The sequence below is a fragment of the Euprymna scolopes genome, chromosome 14 (assembly GCF_053919585.1).
Source record: "Euprymna scolopes isolate OS-2025 chromosome 14, ASM5391958v1, whole genome shotgun sequence".
In the NCBI taxonomy this organism is placed as follows: domain Eukaryota; kingdom Metazoa; phylum Mollusca; class Cephalopoda; order Sepiida; family Sepiolidae; genus Euprymna; species Euprymna scolopes.
Window position 1 is genome coordinate 5,710,145 of NC_136495.1, and position 21,484 is coordinate 5,731,628.

Sequence of the window (21,484 nt, forward strand, 5' to 3'; positions counted from 1 at the left end):
GCAACATAAACAGTCACATCTTAAAGAAAAAGGGACATTTTCAATATGGTCTTCTTAATATATGGTTTCAAGTTATCTTTCATAAAAAAGCTAGTTTGAAAACTTTACTGAATAAAATACTGAAAGAAATGTTTGCCTTATTATCAAATTGTGTTTGTTTTTACATAGTCCAAAACAGTTTATTTATATTGATTTATTATTAAAAAAAAAGTTATCTCTAATGTGCTATGACTCATCAGAAGATTCAATGTGTTAACTGTTGAAAAGAATCTTATATGAACAAAGTTGGGTCTGCATGTGGTTTTTGCATGTTTTTATGAGGAGCAATGAGATTTTGCCAAATGTTTAAAGCTGGTTTGATCTAGTAATTATTGGGTTGTAGTCAGCTAATGTACTTCCTAACTTCTGGCATGTCTGCTACTGGAAATGATGACAAGGCAAATCAGTTCCTTCACTTTTATTGTTCTTCAGTATTTCTATTGTGAAGCGATTTATTGAAATAAAATACAAGAAAAGGACATTATTGAAAAGTATACAATAAAAATGAACAAAATTATACAGATAAAATAACACTATAATTTTTATATGAACTTTTAATAAGAAAATTTTTAAAAAATACAATTTTTTATTTTATTTGAAATTTTATAAGAAATATATGTTTATTAAATTATGAAAATAGAAGTTTTTTTTAATTTAAGGTGTCTGAATCGGGTTCAACCAAGGTGTAGTCAGTCGTTCCAGAGCAAGTTTCGTTTGCGGAAGAAAGAAATGTTGGGCCATGCATGCAGTTGCTCTTTTTGAGGTGTGAGACAGGCACCGAGTGTGCGCCAAGATCAGCAGGGTTGTGATCAGTAGATACTTGTCTCCATTGTTTTGGATGGCAAAACGTGCGTATGCATAACACACGCATATACGTAGAATCATCTGGTCTCGTTATAAATGTATTTGAGGACCACCCTACTATCTGTGTAATAGACAGTAGAGTCAAACTGAAGGTCGATCTCGGAGAAGATCAGTTCGCCTAGCTCGGCTGCTAAGACAGTTACACAAAGTTCCATCCTTGGTATGGAGCATTCTGGATGAGGAGCAAGCTTCACCTTTCCCATGATGAAGCCAATCTGAGTGTTACCTTCGAAATCAATAGTTTTAAAGTAGGCAACTGCTGCTATGGCCTTTGTGGATGCATCATAAAAAATGTGCAGCTTCTTATGCGTTGCTTTGGATGGCGGTGTAGCTGTGAGAATCCTAGGGATAAAGACATCATTTAGAGCTCTGAAGGAGTCTCTCCACAATAACCAGAGTTCATACATTTCCTGAGGAAGACGGGAGTCCTATTCAGCGTTCTGGTCTGTCAACTCCCTTAGAATAAATTTACCTTGGATGATGATAAGGGCGGCAAATCCCAGAGGGTCGTATAAGCTATTGAGTGTTGACAGGATGCCTCTGCAAGTGAAGGGTCTTTCCATCACGGCACCTTGAATGCAAACATGTCCTTCTCAAGACCGAGACTTGTTTTTATTGTAATATGATGATGAATGCAAACATCGGGATATATTTTATTATTATAACACTGATTCCTCATCTTTGCAGATGAGGATGAAGATATAAGAGGAGAGTAGAAAGAGGACCTTGACTTTACTTTCAGCAGCCTTGTAACTTTTGCGTCTCTTATTTGATCCTTTAGTCCTCACATTCCGTAATTAATGTTTCTGAAAAAGGAAAAAGAATTTCTGTTTTCCAGGTTTTCTATCCAGTTAATACTTTTTTGTTCATTAGGTTTTGACTTTGAAATAATTTATTTTTATTTGTTTTATTAGCTTCTTACATCATGTGGTTTCATGCTCTATAAAAAAAAAAAAAGAAACTTCCAAAATTTATTGGTTCTTTTGTTCATTTCCATGATCTCAGCTCGAATATATCAAATGTTGAAGATGAAACAAAACTCAACCAAAGTGAAAATGGTTGATGGCTCGTTAGAAGTAGAATTTGATGAATTTACTCGTGAATGGGGAAAATTTACAAAGAACTTAAACAGTTGGATGAATTGTTCATTTTATTTTATAGCTAATTAGAACAATTAAAATAAAATGTTTTTTAACATAACTCAATCTCAGAACTAAAGTATGTTTTAGCATGTATTTTCTGTTATTAAAGTAAGCAGGAAAAAAAACATATGAAAGCAAACTTTGATGAACACATTAAAGAAAAATAAACCTTTTAATTTACACACAAACAACTCAATTTTAAATCATACATAAAGAAATATTTAAGATAAACTAAATTATAAATATTTTCCGACTAAATTATAAAAAATTGATGGATTAGTTAAAAATATGGCATTGTGGGTGTTTGGAATTTAAGAAAACTTAACTTACGTGACAACAGGATTTCGACACGGTTGTAAAGTTAAAGAACAGCAATCAAAGTCCTAAAAATAAAGTTGAATTTCACATTTAAATAAAGAAAAAAAAGAATGGGTTGATCTGTGAAACATTAGATAAGAAATTAAAGGCTAAATTTTCAGATTCTAAAAACAAAAGTAGCGTCCATTTCTTTGATCACAACTGAGAAAATAAATAAGGTGTTTTACACAATATCACTCGACCAAAATTATAAAATTAAATGATTTCAATGTTCATTGTCCATTGAAATCACAACAAAACTTTCAGAGAGAAAAAAAAAGTTATATTCAGCCAAACCTGTTTGTTCATAGGAATCTTTTATTCACAACGCGTCTCTAACTGCAAGTCTCTAATACACAAATCTGGATACGATGGCCTAAACTAATATCTTTAAACATGAAACTTTGCTGGATTGGCCACACTGCACATTGCAACAATAGAGTTCACCCACAAAGCAATTGTTCCAGAACTACTCCAAGATTATCAAAGACATTCGGGAGGCCAGTTGAAGTCGTGGTTATAAACCATCAAAGCAGACGTTGAATCTAAATGTCACCCCCCCCCCACTTCCATCATACCAAACTCTCCCTACAACTAATTCTGTTCCTGGTGACACCAAATAGAATGGATATAATAAAAAAAATGTGCTTGACACAATGCTGAAAGAAAATATCAACTTTGTGGATGTGTTTTGTATACGTTAAACATTTAGCTGGATAAACAAACAAACAAACATGTATATAATAGACTAAGGCTAATCAACATTGCCCGGGGACATAAAAAACAAAATAGAAGAGTTAAAAAGAGTGTACAACATCTTTATTTTAAAACTTCTATCTCTCTACTTCTTTCTTTCTATCTTCCTCTCTTACTTTCTCCTTTCCTCTTCTCCACTTTTCTTCTCCTCCCAGCCTATTCCTCTCTCTTGCTTTAATGTACTGAAAATAATGAAAATGTGAAAAATTCATATGAGCTTTCAGTTTTAGAGTTTTTGCTCCTGGGCATTGCTATACAGCATAATCACGTTGACATACCGGTTCCCATTGGATCACCGAAGTTAAGCAACCTTGAACCTAGTCATAACTAAATGGGTGACCATTTGGGACTTCTAGGAGCTGTATGTGCTCTCCGCTTATCTTGGCAATGTTTCCAGTTGTCCTGGACTTCTCCTTGCCACTGGACTCAAACAGTGCCGATTCAGGAAAGGTGTGATTAGGGATTGCGCAACCCTTGCCTCACAATTACACACACAGCTGCTCCTACAGAGGGTATCCTTTGTCTTTTGAAACTGAACTGAGACATTGACTCCTGGGCAAAATCAATTATCTGGTCTTTCCCGCTTTAAAAATGTATTGAAACCTATATTTTTTTTCAACATTGAGTTTGTTATCTTTTCTCCACCCCTTAATAATATTATGAAACTTATATTTATTTTCATTTATTCCCAGGCAATGCTGAATTTTTTGTTTTCTCCTTCTCAACCAAGCATATAACACATAGTAAATGTACTAGTGTATTTTTTTAGACACTCCTTTACTATCTAGGGTATTGAGCACCTATTGCTTCAACATATACCACTTACTAAGTGTAACAGTGAATTATCATAAACATTAGCTATCTGGAGGATATTGAACACTTGTGATTCAGAATATAATACTAACCCAGTTTAATAATGTGTTCTTACACACACTTTTAACCAAACTATTTGGCATAATGATTAGAGTGTTTGCTAAAGGGCTGGGAGACTCAAGTTCCATTATCGGTCGAATCATACAAAAGACTAAAAAAAAAAAAAAATGGTACTTGATGTTCCCTTGCTAAATATTCAGCATAATAAAGTGAGAGGATCAAGGATAAGTAGAGTAAGCCTGGGAAAGAAGTGGTGGTCTCCACTACACCTCAACATAATAGTAAATGAAAAAGGAGCCTTCAGGAGTCCCTCAACTGTGATCAACCTCATTCTTTTTTTCCACACCTACTCTAATGTATTGGGCACTATTTGACTCAACATATGCAACTTACTAAGTATAATACTGCATTATAACACCTATCTGTTCTTTCTAAAGTATTAATGGATTAAGTACATTTGGATTCACCAATTAGAACATTTTATTCAATGATATTTACATTTTTATTTTCCATAATTACACAAGTTTTGGATGGAGGTCAATATTTCACTGATCATCGAGAGAACATCTGAAAGCTTTAATTTTCAATCTTATAGTTCTTTGGTCACCTAACATTAAAGATTACCATGATTCTAAAACAGACTGATCAACATGTGCAAATTAATCCCTTTTACCCTCCTCCATCTTTATGCATATCTTTCATTTCATGCTTCACTCCTCCACTTCCTCTGCAGAAGGATAGGTGGTTGCTATCGCTGGATGCCGATCATACGAAGATGCTAGATAGATCACCCGTCTAGCTGAAACCACTGCCAGTAAGTTTCCCCACTCTTTATCTGTGCCTAAATCAAAGCGTAGATTCCATGAACAAAGCTTCTTTCTTAGAAGTGCACGCCATTGGAACTTTCTTTCGTTTGCTCGTTTCTCACCTGACTACAACTTGGATGTCTTCAAGTCCAACATAAATAAATTCCTGATGAATCACCCCCTTAAGTTCGACACTTGATCAAATCTCCAACACTAACGATTACTACGATATTATCCCATCAATTACTGTACACACAATAACCCTTATCCTTAAGTGGCTTCCGGGTCTTGATAAGTGGTGACCTCCATGTAAAAAAAAAAAAAAGCATCTATTATATAAATCTGTTATCTGTGTTTGTATGTCCACTAAAAACTTGTCATTTGCATCATACAGGCACAAATGCAGTACTGTTAGAAACAACGATCTCTCAAACACATAATATCAAAAATTGGAAAAATCAATTATTTCATGTAGAAATGTATTGTTTGAAGTGGGGGACAGATAAAAACCTTACTTTCGACGCAGTTTGCAAACCATGCATGCGTGAACCGTCATTACGTTCTTTCCTTTTAAAAAGCTGAATTTGTATTATAACCACATCTGTGTTCTCGTGGTCCAATCGATAATCCGTTCACTTACTAACTTAAGTTATGCAAATTCACACCCAGCACGCGTCAATTTAAAAAAACATTTATTTTTGCTTACAAAATTTTGCTTTCGGTTTTGCTCCTGGCTGATGGCACTCAAGTCCCATATTTTTTATGACCAGGCAACGTCGCCCTCCCCCGCCCGTGCTGTCACAATTTTTTTGTTTTAATTAAAATATCATATTTAAGCGGATTTTACAATTGGGTACCAACAGCTATTATAGATAAAAAATGCATACGTGGAAATTACACTTTGGAAACCCAAAACTCTTCAGATTATGTTGACGCCATAGTGAAATACTCTCTACTATAAAAAGGTATTAGGTTTCCATACCAAGCATCTGCCCTTGAACTAAACCTTGTCCTATCACTGCAATATTACGTCCGTGTTTGTTTTGCAAGTATTTTAATGGAATGTGCTCTGATGAACTCATAGCAACAAAATCTCACCCCTTCACTGCTGAGGTCCTTAGATGCAGGAAAGTTTTCTACTCTAATAGTTTTTTTCCCTATCAACTGTTAAACTTTCGAATTCCCTCCTTGCTTCTTTGAGTGTATCAACATACAAAAGTTTAAATATAATATGAACAGACATCTCGTGGCTCAACTCCCCATATATTCCCTTGAAGACATCATCCTATTTAATAGACCCTGACATTCAAGTAGCAATACACCTTGCTTGGGCTGAAAAAGAAAACAAAATTGTTTTTTAAAAGAGGAGGCGAGTAAACCAAACTTACCTTGACTGAATCTTTCCCAACTCTGACACTTTTGGTTCCATATCCAGACGAAGAAGTGTCTTTTTTGCGTTCATGGTAAGTGTACACCGTTCCAGCCGTACAATTTTTGGCATGCCTTGTCATATTTGACAGAAGATGTACGCACAATCAATATGAATAAATAGAGCTATCTGTAATTTAAAACCATATGTACAAATATTAAGTACTTATTAATACTAAGTATTAACAAATATGGCAAAACATTCAACCAATTAAAATTGCTCGACCAGACAACACTACAAATGCGCTATGTATGCAGCCAATGAAAATCTCAGCAGACGATAGTTAAAAAAAATTTTTTTTAAATATTAATTTTAATTGTGCAAAAGTAGTAAATGAAAAAAAAGAAAAATGTTTTCATTTTCTTTATTGAAATTACAAAACAATAAATGTTTTCTATCTCCTTTTTTTTTTCTAGCATTTTAAAATTTCATTGGTATTCAGCATATTCCGGCAGCTTACTTCAACTGTCGGAATATGCCAAAGCAATATCCATGGAAAAATATTTCAAAAAAACTTTAAATTATCAATTTCCAACTTATAGATAATACTGATTTGAGTGTTTCCTATCTCGATCACGTAAATAACTTGAAATAGCGTGAAATAAGTTATAGCATTATTCGCAAATTACTTATTTTTTACTTAAACCAGGAATGATTAATCAGAATCAGGAATCAGAAAAATCAGAACTTTTGAGGGTATCTGAATCGGAAAAATTTATGCCTATTTTTCGATGCCAAGAGTGATTCTTTTAATTGTCTTTTTTAATTGATTTTGTTTGAAGCAAAATCTTCTACTGCTGATAGAAATGATAAAATAAAGAATATTTATTGATTTTATGCTAATAGTAAAACTAAAATCGATAGATCATCCCTTACAAGTGTACTTTTACGGTTGAGAAAATATCTGCACATTAACATGTGTTTTTTACAGTAATTTTTTTTTTTTTTTTTTTTTTTTTTTTACACAGTGATCACCACTTATCAAGGCCCGGAAGCCACTCAGGGATAAGGGTTATTGCAAGTACATTAAGTTAGTGAGGAGATTTGCTGAAGTGTTTACTTAAGGGGGCGGTTCATTAGGAATTTGTTAACATTGGACTTGAAGACATCCAAGTTGTAGTCCGGAGGGAAGCAGGCAGACGGAACAGAGTTCCACAGGCGTGCAGTTCTAAGAAAGAAGCTTTGTTCATGGAATCCGTGTTTTGATTTAGGCACAGATATAGAGTGGGGGAAATTTTTCACAGTGGATTCAGCTAAACGGGTGTTTTTCGTGAAAGATTGGCGAGGGGGGACCAGAGATTGGAGTTCAGACGAGCATCTGCCATGGAAATAACGATAAAACAAGGACAGGCTTGCAACGTCTCTTCTGTGAGAGAGAGGTTGCAGGGTAGAGAAAAGGGCATCCCCACTAAGCCACAAAGTCTATTTTGTACTCTGTCAAGGCAGGATAGGCTGTTTTTAGCAGCTCCTGCCCAGATATGGCAACAGTATTCCATCCTTGGACGTACTTGGCTTTTATATAGATAGAGAATTGCATCAGTAGTGAGATATCTTCTGGAGCGGTAGAAGGATCCCACCATCTTTCCAGCGACCTTGGCAACAGACTTGATGTACGTGTTCCATTTCAGATCAGGAGTAAAGGTCAAACCCAGAAGCTTGTCAAAACACGGAGCCTCACCCAGACGAGAGCCATCCATCACAATTGATGCCAGCTGGGGATCAGAGCGTTGATGATGTAAGGATAGGAGTTTGGTTTTGGATGCATTAAAGGTAACCAGCCACATCTTCCCCCACTGAACCACGCGCTCGAGATCAGAGGAGAGAGAATCAGAGAGAACTTTGTCATTTACAGCCTTTGATGTGTTGCCGTAGATGGTTGTGTCATCAGCATAGATGTCAACGAATGATTTAAGTATGTGTTTAGGGAGGTCATTGATGTAGATCAGGAAGAGAGTTGGGCCCAGGATTGACCCCTGGGGGACTCCAGCATTTATATTGCAGGCCTCCGATTTTTGTCCATCTACCACTACTCTTATGAGCCTATCGGAGAGAAATGATTTAATGATTGAGAAAACATTTCCCGTTATACCGTAGCTGGAAATCTTGTGAAGTAGACCCTTATGCCATACCTTGTCAAAGGCCTTTGATATGTCAAGAGCAATTGCCCTAGAAAGGAAGCCTTTGTCAAGAGATTCACTTATCCTGTGGGATATAACCGTCAGCACATCTGCGGTAGATCTTGCAGAGCGGAAACCATATTGTGTGTCACTAAGAAGGTTATTCCTGCTGAGGTGGTTGACTATTTCTCTATTTAATATGGATTCCAGCAACTTACTCATAACACACAGGAGACTTATAGGTCTGTATTGAGAGGGAGATGACTTATCACCTGAGTTCTTAAATATAGGGCAAACTGAAGAGGTCTTCCAGGGAGTCGGAAAGCACTTCTCCTTTAGGCAGCGCTTAAATAGTTTCGTAAGTATGGGAGCAAGTTCTGGTTGAAGCTTTTTTAACACTATAATTGGGATGCCATCAGGGCCAGTTGCTTTACTGGAATCTAGGTTCTTTATTAGCTTGGCGACCTCATGCACGGATATTTGTATGTTACCTAGCTTGTTCTGTGTTATAGGAGGAAATATGGGGAGTTGATGGCCTTCGTCGCATAGGGTAGAATTAGCTGCAAAGTTCTTTGCAAATAGTTTGGCCTTGTCTGACGCTGACGAGATGACCTCTGGTCCATTGATAATGGTTGGTATAGAACGCACACTTCTGTTCAGGATCCTATTTGTTATTTGCCAAAACTGGTGGGATCCAAGCCGCTGATCAGCTACCTTGGATTTAACAGACTGGGCATATAGCTCTCTTGCATTTTTTATTACTCTTTTACAGTGGTTGCTGGCAGACCTGAAAGCAGCTTTAGTTTCAGTGCATCTATTACGTTGGTAGCTATGGAAAAAGTGATTTCCTTGCGCGATAGCAGCAGCACATTCTGGGGAGAACCATGGCTGGCTGTTAGGTTTTTGTTGAAATTTTTTAGATGGTATGAATTGGTCTATGCCTACAATTAACCATTCGGTCAGATCTGATACTATAGAGGACACATCCTTTTTAAACATGGAGTGCGGAGGTAAATCAGATATGAATGTACGGAAGCTATCCCAGTCAGCCATAGAGTATCGGTATACAGTACGGTGGAAGGGTACGTCTGGGAGCTTCTTACATTTCGTTTTTATCTTAACTGATACGACGGAGTGGTCGGAGGATCCTAGAGGAGAATGAACGGAACATGAACATAGCTCAAGGGAAGTTGAGAGAAAAAGGTCTAAGAGGCTTGCATATTGACCGGGTGTATCGGGCACACGGGTGGGTTCGCGAACAATCTGAGTGAGGTCATAAGCAATGGCAAAATCATGACAAAACCTTCCCTCATCATCTGTCTTATTTGAATGGGTCAGCCATTCCACGTTATGGACGTTGAAATCAGCACATATGTGGATGTTAGCCGAGGGATGTGAAGACAGTATGTGGTCAATTTTCTCAGATATGCTCTTAAAGATAGTAACTCCGCTGTTGTGGGGCCTATAGAGGGCAAATATAAATGCAGTGGTGTTAGCAAGTGCAACCCTGAAGCACATATAGGGTAAATTAGGATCTTCTCTAGAGATATCCCTGCCATACGGGAAGCCATCCTTAATGTAGGCACATATTCCATGCCCATGGCAATCTTGGGGGTCAGATTTAGCTGTTAAATTCGAGTATCCGTTAATTATGAACTCGTCTAGGGTAGTGGTCGGTCCTATTCCAGTTTCACTTAGAAATAATATGTCCGGTTTCGTCTCCTGTAATTGTGTTTCAACCTCTGGAAGGTTGGAACGTAGACCCCTGATGTTGGAGAAGGGGTCTACGTTGAAAGATGGGGTTCTAGGTTTAATCGAGTTTTTATTCTGGATATATTTCATGTTGAGGTTTGGGGATTTGTGGAATAGGTCGGCATACTTGGTTAGAGCAGTACAGAGAAGGAAAGTAAGAGAGAAAAAGACAGGAAATTTTTTTTTTTTTTTTTTGTAGCACACGAAAAGGTAAAGCCGTAACAATTACCCACTAGTATGGCATCGAGATGCCCCACCAGAGACTACTGCATGGTCCAGATCCACTCACCAAATGGCAATACAGCAGTCCCAGTACTTTGCGCCTGCTGATAGGACAGCCTCCTTAGTGGTTAATCCAAGGTTTGGGTCCCTGACTATCAGGCGGATAACGTCAGCCCAGACAAACGTTTACCTCCAGCACCCTTACTAGTGACATGGCGACAAGGACAGACAGAGACAGAAAAATTTCCGACATCTCAGACTACTGGTCACCAAGTACTACCGACCTTTAATTGTGAAAAAAAAGTCACAACTTTACAATTCAATATTTAGAGATTTATAAAGAATCCGAATCGGAATCGGTAATTGGATCAGAATCAAGAAAAAATTGGCATCGTTTTAATACAAAAAATGTAATAATCTATTACTCATGAAGAGTTTGTATCTGTATGAAACCGAAACTATGCTATAACTTTCATTAAATGTATTATTGTGCATACTATCATCCAATAATTTACGGTGTTAAGTAGGTAGCATCAGCTGTGTAATCATGATACCATCATCCCATGCATTATCTCCTCTTTTCAGGAGGAGAATAATGTAATATCCGTTTTGTTGACATAAGATTATACTTCCAGATATTACCATCTCCTTTAATAACAGTTTAGTATATATTCACTAATCATAATGTCATCCTCCCAGGCTAGCATATTCCATCTAGTCCCACATTTGCTAATAATAAGATGAAAAGTTATAGCAAGTTGGATGCTTGCATCATAAACGCGGTTTTCAAGAAAATGCATTTCCGGTAATTACCTACTAACGTGTCGAAATTCGTATGAATTCAAAAAATTATGAAAAATAATCTGATAGATGTGCTACATCTATTTTCTGAAAAAAATATGATAGAGACCAGCGGTCGGACATTTTCTACTTTTTCAATAATGGATTTCAAAGACAGCAAAGGAGATAAGTGAGTTTGTCATACTAATGGCACCACTTTTCCACATTAAAAACATAAAACTCATTAATTCGATAAATTATATTTTTACTTGTAATTGTTTTTCTACTGAATCAGTTTCCATAAGTTTTTAAATTTTAACTCATTCTGACATGACATGTTAGCAAGTTAGCATTTGTTTGTGCAAAAATCACCAAATTTTTATACAAAAATTGATGACGTCATCATTTTTAAAATAAGAAAAAAAACTTGGTAGATAGAAACAAACAAACAATTTTATTAAGAAATAAAAAACTTAGAGCCAAAAGTTCATAAGCTGTCTGCTGCTAAGATTTTGCTCTCAACTACAAAGAAAGTCCTTTGTGTGGTAACAATCACGAAAGATAGAAAGATTAGATGGGTAGGGAAGGCTTTCTTTTACTTATTGCCATGATATGAGATTTTAATCAGTGCAGGATTTTGTTTTTTTTTTGAAAGGTCGAAATATTTTAACAAAGTCGAAAAGAGTTTGTTTCTTTTGGTTGCAGTCGTCCATTTTAAAACAAAAGTCCACTTGTGTAGATCAGTTGAAATATTTGCAGACAAAGATAACTTATTATCTGAAATCATGTTCTGAAAGTTTTCTTTTATAGCTGCAATTTATTTCCTCATTTTCCTGAAGGAATAACCTGAAAAAGATACACATAATTCTTTGTATAATAACGTTCTCTGATGAGGAAAAAAGTCAGGTAAAAAAAACTTTCCAAGTTCCTTCTTTGAGTCCAGTCAGGATAAAAATATTCTTTTCATTTGACTTAGAAAAACTGCAACTTGAGACGTATCTATTTTCTTCAGGCTTTAGAAAATATCTAGTTATAGCGATAGATACTTGCACTGCATATTCAATCTTTCCTAGTGAGAATATCTCCCACATGTGTCTCCTCTCTTGCAGGCTTGTTGTTCTCCGACATATTTAACTGCCACGTCCACAACAGATTTCTCGGATTTACTTGAAGTAGATTTCTTTCAGTGAGATGTGAATTCATCAAATAACTTAAACAAAATCACTTCAACATTATAAACTTTACCAGGTAACTTAGACAAGTTCACTTCAACATTTTAATGTCCTGTTTAGATGGAGAGAAGATTGCACATCAACACATTTCCAGTGTCAAGCTCTAACTGCCAACCTCAGCTTGAGTTTCATCACAAAACACGGGAATGCACAGTTCAACTAATCAACAGACAGAAATTCAAAAAATCCTTTAAAATTACCACTATCATAGGTTTACAAGGGTGCTGCAAATGAAACATTCCAGGAAACAAATAGTTTCAAAGACATAAATAAATCATAGTTTCAAAAAGTGGGGGATCGCTTTTGGTGAAAGTGCACTGGAGACCACCTAAAGACTTACCTTTAAGAAGTTGATTACAGGGAGGTGGAAAATAAGAAAATGCCTTTCAGAATAAACACCCCCAACCTCTCCATGTAAGAACGGCTTTTGGAATAAACATCCCCCCATCCAACCTCCCCATGTTAAGAACGGCTTTCAGAATAAACACCTTTTGGAGCTTGGACAACCAGTGCACGTTGACCTCACTTTTCTATATTAATTTAACGTTAAATGAGTACCCACTTGGGGGGGGGGGGTTACTGTGGCCTGGTAGACCAACAAAAAGCCTACCTTAAAAAAACGGTACTAGTGCAGAGAGTGATCTGGGCGTAATTCAGCCACTGCTCGGCTGTCACCGGAACACTGACGTCAACAGCCGGAGTAAGCCGAGCATCGCCGAGGAAATTAAGCCGAGCGTCGCATAGCATTACAAGAAAAAGAAAAGGAAAACTTACCTTGGAACTTTAAAGTTTTATTACTGATAAAGGAAAATGGTATAACATTTTTTTTTTATATAAATAGTTTTTATGGAAAAATAATTCTAAACATTTGTTAGTTCAATAAAAGGTTCTCTGGTAAGTCGAAAACAATACTTTCAAAGATTTTTTTTTTCTTTTTTTGTTACAAGAAAAATAGAAACAAAACTGAGTTTTTTTTGGGGGGGGGGGGGTCTTTTTTATGTTTTTTATAGAAAAACGTGTAAAGTTGAAATTTTTTTTTTATTTTTAGAAAAAGAAAAAACCCAACCAAACTTTTTTTTTTGTGGGGGGGGGGGGGGGGTCCTTTTGGGTTTTTTTTAGAAAAACATGAAAAGTGAAACATTTGTTCATTTTTTTTTTGGGGGGGGGGGGGGTTATGTTTCTTCAGACTGTTGGATGGCATCACACGACGACAAAGTGGACAGAGGTGGTAGTGGATGTGCAAGGGAGAAGCTTGTCATCAACCAGGTAGCTTTCAGCGATTTGAGTTAATATGGAGAGAAACGGAGCATTACCAAATCTTTGCCTCCACATAAACTCTACGAGATATGTGTCCAAAAGCTCCCGGTTGGTCCTGCATTCAACTTTGTTGCATTATTTCACTTCCTTCCACATTCGCTCCACATGATTCATCGTAGCCTTCGTTTCGGAATCTACAAAATGAAGGCTGTGGTGGTTGGTTCACCGTCAAATGGCGATACCCCTCTCCCCCCACTTTGTTGTATGCCTTCCAACAGTCTGATACGACCATGGTCTCCAGCAGAATATACTGTTTTATTAAGGGAAGGAGGGTTTCTGCATTCTGGTTTGGTACACTCATCAAGAAACCCTCCTTTTCGGCGGGGTCGTATCCACCGAAGACCCAGACTGGTGTGATTAGTCGGCCTACATTATGTTTTCAGCAATTGAATACTGCCTTGTCTATTTCCACCGTATGGCCTGGGCCCCTATCTGCGGGGATTTCTGAGAAAATTTTCTCTACAGATGTCTCTCAGGAAATTTTTTCAATCGGCGATGGTGTGTGATGACCTTAAACCGCATTCGCGTTGGAGATCTTTTTTTGTGGCTCACTGGTACGCCTACAGGTAAATGATTTTGATAATTGTTGCTATTGTAAGCCCGGACTTGGTGAAAAATGTGCCAGTCCTTAGTGAATTATACATTCGGCAATTGCTAGCCTGACACCTCCAGGCATGGCCATCACTGACTTTTGCTCTTCTCATAAGCTGACAGCTGTGTCCACATGACGAACACGTTTTCGACCTTGCCAATAATTTTTTTTGTTGGCAAAAAATTCAGTACTCCGGCTAGGGTTTTGAGTTGGTCATATAAAGATGTGAAATTCATATTATTTTTACACTTTTTTTTCTTCCTGCCCTGAATATAATATAACTTGTGTGTCTTTTCCGTTAATGTAGAAACTGGTGTGTTTTTTACTTTTTCTTTTTCTTCTAAATTGTTGTCTTTGAATTTGCAACACGCTCCGCATTGAAAAACGTTGCGCCTCATTTTCAGTGGCTCAGCTTTATGTTACGGCGACGCTCGGCTTACTCCGGCTGTTGATGTCAGTGTTCTGGGGAGTTACGTCCAGATCACTCTTTGCACTAGTACTAAAAAAAATTTGTTTTCTATGGGTTTTCGGATGTGCTAAAAACGAATATCGCATTTAAATTTTCTGCAAATAAGTAGTTTTCCATGCGTGCGGCAAAAAATATTCGCGCGCTTGCGCGTACAACAATGACCAACACTTATAACAAAAAATTACATTACTTAATACCCGGAAAACTACTTATTATTATAACAAGTTTTTCAAGAAAGGTTTTGTGTTTGTCTACCAGGCCACAATAACCAAAAACACCAACCCTAAAAAAAATAAACAGACGTCTATAAAGTGGGTGTTCTTTTTATGTTAAATCGCCTACATTAAAGATGGCTTCTCGTGTGGCAGGGATATCTCCAGAGAAGACCCTAATTTACCTTATATGTGCTTCCGGATTGCACTTGCTTACACCACTGCATTTATATTTGCCCTCTATCGGCCCCATAACAGCGGAGTTACTATCTTTAAGAGTATATCTGAGAAAATAGACCACATCCTGTCTGCTACTCCTTCGGCTAACATTCACATTTGTGGTGACTTCAATGTCCATAACGTGGAATGGCTGACCCACTCGAACAAGATAGATGATGAGAGGAGGTTCTGTCATGATTTTGCCATTGCCTATGACTTCACTCAGATTGTTTGCGAGCCCACCCATGTGCCCGATACTACCAGTCAGTATGCAAGCCTTCTAGATCATTTTCTCTCAACTTCCCCTGAGCTATGTTCATGTTCCGTTCTTTCTCCTCTAGGATCCTCCGATCACTCCGTTGTATCAGTTAAGATAAAAATGAAATGTAATAAGTCCCCAGACGTACCTCTCCACCGTACTGTATACCAATACTCCATGGCTGACTGGGATAGCTTCCGTACATTCATATCTGATCTACCTCTGCATTCCATGTTTAAAAAGGATGTGTCCTCCATAGTATCAGACCTGACTGAATGGCTAATTGTAAGCATAGACTGATTCATACCATCCAAAAAATTCTAACAAAAGCCTAACGGCCAGCCATGGTTCTCCCCAGAATGTGCTGCTGCCATCGCGCACAGAAATCACTTTTTCCATAGCTACCAACGTAATAGATGCACTGAGACTAAAGCGGCTTTCAGGAACGCCAGCAACCACTGTAAAAGAGTAATAAAAAATGCAAGAGAGCTATATGCTCAGTCCATTAAATCTAAAGTAGCTGGTCAGCGACTTGGTTCCTACCAGTTTTGGCAAACAAATAGGATCTTGAACAGAAGTGTGCGTTCTATCCCAACCATTATCAATGGACCAGAGGTCATCTCGTCAGCATCAGACAAGGCCAAACTATTTGCCAAGAACTTTGCAGCTAATTCTACCCTATACGACGAAGGCCATCAACTCCCCATATTTCTTTCTATAATACAGAACACGCTAGGTAACATACAAATATCTGTGCATGAGGTCGCGTAGCTAATCAAGAACCTTGATTCCAGTAAAGCAACTGGCCCTAACGGCATCCCAATCATAGTGTTAAAAAAGCTTCAACCAGAACTTGCTCCCATACTTACGAAACTGTTTAAGCGTTGCCTTAAAGAGAAGTGCTTTCCAACACTCTGAAAAACCTCATCAGTTTGCCCTGTATTTAAGAACTCAGGTGATAAGTCATCTCCCTCTCAGTACAGACCAATAAGTCTCCTGTGTGTCATGAGTAAGTTGCTGGAATCCATATTAAATAGAGAAGTAGTCAACCACCTCAGCAGAAATAACCTTCTTACCTTCTTAGTGACACGCAACATGATTTCCGTTCTGCAAGATCTACCGCAGATGTGCTAACAGTTATATCTCATAGGATTAGCGAATCTCTTGACAAAGGCTTCCTTTCTAGGGAAATTGCATTTGACATATCAAAGGCATATCGACAAGGTATAGCATAAAGACCTACTTCACAATATTTCCAGCTACGGTATAACTAATATAATAAACTAGACAAAATACTATTAAAAAAAAAAACACCAAATATATGTCAACTTATGTCATGGTAACATATATTGAGCGAATTTCTAACAGTATTTTGTCTAGTTTATTATTTTTAACACCTTTTCACAAACTTACCGTGTTAAAGTAAGAGTCGGTCGCCATTTTGAATTTTCCAATACATCGGTAAACACTGCATGTTTTTCGAGCTGAATAAACATGTTACATTGAATAAAAACACGAAAAATATATCCAGTTTGGTAGAAAAGTAACTTATCTTGCCTTTGATAACATTTGTTATATATTAATTTGTTGTTTTGACAACTTTTTCGAATCTGTGTGTACAGTAAAATAAACCCATATTTTAGATTACTTGTTCATGGCTGCAATATTTGTTGTCAATCACGCTAAACTTTTCTTTTTTTTTTTTTTTTTTTTACTAAAATCACAATAGCAGTTGTTCTATTCGATGAATTTTCGTAATTTTTTGGATATATTACTATTTTCGACATGACAATTAAGTAGTACATAATGCCAATAAAGATGAATATTTCAACAGAATTGCTAACTTGTAATTGAAACTAATTTATGTCTTTTTCAATCTTTAAAATTAAATAAAAAATATTAAGGCAGAAATAAAACTTTTAGTCCACTGACAAAGGAGTTTTCCAACGGAGAACAGTGGACTCCACTACTGTTCTCCGTTGGAAAACTCTTTTGTCAGTTAATTAATCTCTTGCAACCATTACAATAACCTTATTATTATTATTATTATTATTATTATTGAGATTATTAGTTGTTTACCGTGAAAAACAAATTCGAGGATTTAAAAACAAACATAAATAATACCATAAAATAAAAGAAAACACCCGAATGGAGACGGGAGTGATTCTATAAAATTATGTTACTTTCACCCTCGTTTTACTTGTTTACGTAAACAAGAACGCATTCACACTTTTCAGCTTCGTATCTAAATATAAAATGAACGCGGTTTTCATAAATCATCATTTAAACAATGCATTTCCATAAATGAAGCAAATTTTATGCATCTAATATATAAAATGAAAAAAATAACACAATTAAAACAATGTTTTCTATTTACCTTAAGAGAAGAATATTTAAGCTGCGTTAATGTAATAGATACCGGAACCGGAAGTTGCACCGATGAAACAAATTTGGCAGATTTTTTAAGGCCAAATTTTTACGAATTTGGCCTTTTCTTTTTTACTACTTGGCCTTAAAAATTGTATTTAGCCTTTTAAAATTAAAAATTTTATTTTGCGATTTGGCTTAAATTTTCGCCTTTTCCCATTATCTTACATATTTGGTAGTAATTAGATAAAACAACGTGGTAATCTGCAAGAAAGAGAGAGAGCCTGTTCCTCCGTTTAACTATAGGTGGCGTTACTGTCTGCCCACCCAGTTATGGAAGCACAAAATGTATATAATGGCACCCTTGAAATAAAAATAAATGTTTTTGTTATATTTTAATTTTAAACATGTTTTTTGTTGTTGTTGTTGTTGTTGTTGTTGTTGTTGGGTTATTTATGCAAACATATTTAAGTTTTTGTTTTTGCAAACATATTTAAGTTTTATTTTTTCAAACATATTTACGTTTTTTTGTTGTTTTTGCAAACATATTTAAGTTTTATTTTTTCAAACAATTTGTTGCTTGTTTATTTTCAAACATTTACTTTTTTTTCGTTTTTCATATTTATTTTTTTGTTTTGGAAACATTTACGTTTCTTTTTTGTTTTTCCAAACACATTTACGTTTTTCTTTTTCGCAAACATTTTTTTGTTTTTGTTATTTTTATTTTTTATTTTTTTCAAATATAGTTTTTTTTTATTATTATTATTATTATTATTATTATTATTATTATTATTTTGTAAACATGCGCAATCTATTACGATCTTTGCCGCCAATTGACCCTTGCCAAACCACATAATGGATGCAATTGTTGATTTTACCTCTGAGTGGCATGTGTTTTCTTGAGTATTCCTTAAAGGATGTTCGCTTAGAAAGATTTAAAAAAAACGTAAATATTTGAAAATAAACAAGCAACAAAACGTAAATATGTTTGGAAAAATAAAACTTAAATATGTTTGCAAAAAAACAAAATAACATGTTTAAAATTAAAATTAACAAAAACATTTATTTTTATTTCAAGGGTGGCATTTGTGCTTCCATAACTGGGTGGACAGACAGTAACGCCACCTATAGTTAAACGGAGGAAACAGGCTCTCTCTTTCTTCAGATTACCAAGAACGTTATAATTGAATAATTTTTTTTAAGTCGTTTCAACTTCGGAAATTGTAATTGTTTTGTTTTTTTTATTTGGACTTTGCTATTATTTTACATAAATATCTATTTTATAGTAATTATTAATGGAAACGTTAATTATTTTTTAAGTATAATATTGTGTTGACATTTTAAAATTTGACTTTTACTATTTTACAAATATATTTATTTGATAATAATTATTAATGAAAACGTGGTATCTGCAAACAAAATGAAGAGCTTACCTGTGATGCTCCATGTGAAAGAAAGACAAAATGGCTGACCCATTTATGCACTTGGAGTGCATGGGGGAAAAAGTAAGTGTACGATGGGAAAGGCAATGCATGATGGGAAAGGCATTTTTTTTTTTTGTATTTTTTTTGGTTTTTTTTTTTTAAGTAGGCCATAAAAGGAGGTGAGCAGGTCATTAAGCCAGCTTTTGGAGAAATGAGTGACGTGTGCCTCTTGTGCCAGTTGGCACAGTTTAATATTCAAATTTAAAATCGTTAAATACAATTTAGGCGCGCAGTGCAATTGATTGTTTCGGCGCGTTAAAAAAATGAAAAATGACACCCACGCAAATTCCGGCGTGACCTTTATATACCAAAGGTGCGGACCTAGTTGAAAGCACCCCATGTGATGTCTCCCGTCCAATGGAATTCCTCCTAGGACATATTTTAAAACTGATTTTCTAGAGCTCGTTTGGAGCCGATCAAATCATATATAAACATGCACAAACACAAAATCTATCTCTTTAGTCTCTTAGCCTTTCGAGCATTCTTTCGTCTCTTTAAACTCTTCCGACTCATTCAACGCCTTCTCATTAGGACTTGCCACGCGTGCAAACATCAATTATTTCATTTCCACTGCTCCGCGCAATGATACTCTCTTTTAACAGACGAACATTAATATTGTCTCTGTTACATATTTGAACATTCAAAGAACACAAAAAAAGAGACTCTCCATCTTTCATATGAACTCAAAAAAAAAAAAAGAACTCTGAAATATTGAGAACTATGTTTTGCTTGTTATTGTTTGTTATTTCTATTCCGGAAATAAACCTCCATTTGTGTTGCATATAAGATTTCTTATTTTCATTTTTATTATTTGTAGAGGAAGTCAGTTCCCAAAAAAAGGCCAGGCGACCCCCACAAGTTGGTGACCCGACGCAGAAATCATAGGCACAACGGAATCTTATAAGCTATTAAACAACCATGACTCAGCGGCAAAAGCGACAATTTTTTTTCGACCACAGTTTCAAGCTCCGCGTCCTCGGAAAAAGTCAGTTGACAGTTTAAAGGCTTTGAAATCACTTTCAAGCGAAGAAAACAAACATGGAACCTTCCTGTGTTGAAAAACCTCTGGCAACGTTAACGGTAAATATACCAGCATTTAATCCTACCAACATAAAGACCTGGTTTATCCAAATCCAGGCCCTTTTCGACGCAAAGCGGATAACGTCTCAACGAACCAAATACTGTTACTTGGTGGAAAAACTCCCGGCAGACGTCGTCGAAGAGGTGGCGGATTTATTGGAGAATGTGCCAGAAGACAACCCATATGACGAACTTAAGGAGGCCATCTTACGACGGACAGGCTTTTCAAACGAAACAAGGTTACGCAATCTTTTCACCCAAGTAGAATTGGGAGATCACACTCCATCACAACTTTTGCGATACATGCGTACATTGCTAGGGGACAACAAAATGTCCGAAAATATAATGAGAAGTCTGTGGCTGGATAAACTTCCAGACACAACAGTACAAATTCTAGCACCCACAACGGAAGAGACAAATATTGAAAAACTCGCCGATATGGCAGATCGAATCCATGAAAATCTGAGGCACCGCAAAGTAAACTCAGCACAAGCACAGCAGAAACAGACGTGCGACGACGATATATCGGGACTAAAAATGACAGTCGAAAATCTCACTCGACAAGTGCAGGAATTAATGCAAATAAACCATCGTTACTCATTTAATAAACGATCGAACTACCGAAAACGAAGTTTTAGCAGAGGTCGAAGCAACACACGGGAACGAGCGAACAAAATCTGTTTTTACCACAAAAAATTCGGCACACAAGCTCGGCGTTGCACTTATCCTTGTTCTTTTAAAAACAAGAATCAGGGAAACGATTATTCCGGCCAGTAGAGACGACGACTGTCGCTGGATTTTCCACTAAAGGTCGTCTATTTTATATTCATGATAATAATCACGGATATAACTTCTTAATAGACACTGGAGCTGAAATCAGCGTGATACCACCTCTACGTAAACAAAAAGCTATTCCACAGCCTTACCACCTCCAAGCAGCTAATGGCACACAAATACCGACATACGGTGAAAAATATTTAGACGTCAATCTCGGCCTGCGCCGCACATTACCATAGCCAACGTGACGACACCAATATTAGGAGCAGATTTCCTAGCACGGTTTAATCTATCGGTAGACATGACTAGTCGCACACTGACTGATAACCAAACAAAAAT

The 21,484-nt window shown here is 36.4% G+C and overlaps 1 protein-coding gene across 1 annotated transcript in view; it reads right to left on the reverse strand.

Annotated features, from left to right (window-relative positions):
• LOC145292848 (nitric oxide synthase-interacting protein-like) overlaps nt 1–18,133 on the reverse strand; it is a 43,237-nt gene extending 25,104 nt beyond the window's left edge. The window contains exons 1-3 of the mRNA XM_080138897.1: nt 17,815–18,133; nt 6,226–6,395; nt 2,376–2,428 (exon numbers count right to left, since the gene is read on the reverse strand). Coding sequence (XP_079995023.1) covers nt 2,376–2,428; nt 6,226–6,348 — 176 coding nt within the window. The 5' untranslated portion in view covers nt 6,349–6,395; nt 17,815–18,133. The remainder of the gene's footprint in view (nt 1–2,375; nt 2,429–6,225; nt 6,396–17,814) is intronic.
• Between the last annotated feature and the right edge of the window lie 3,351 nt (nt 18,134–21,484).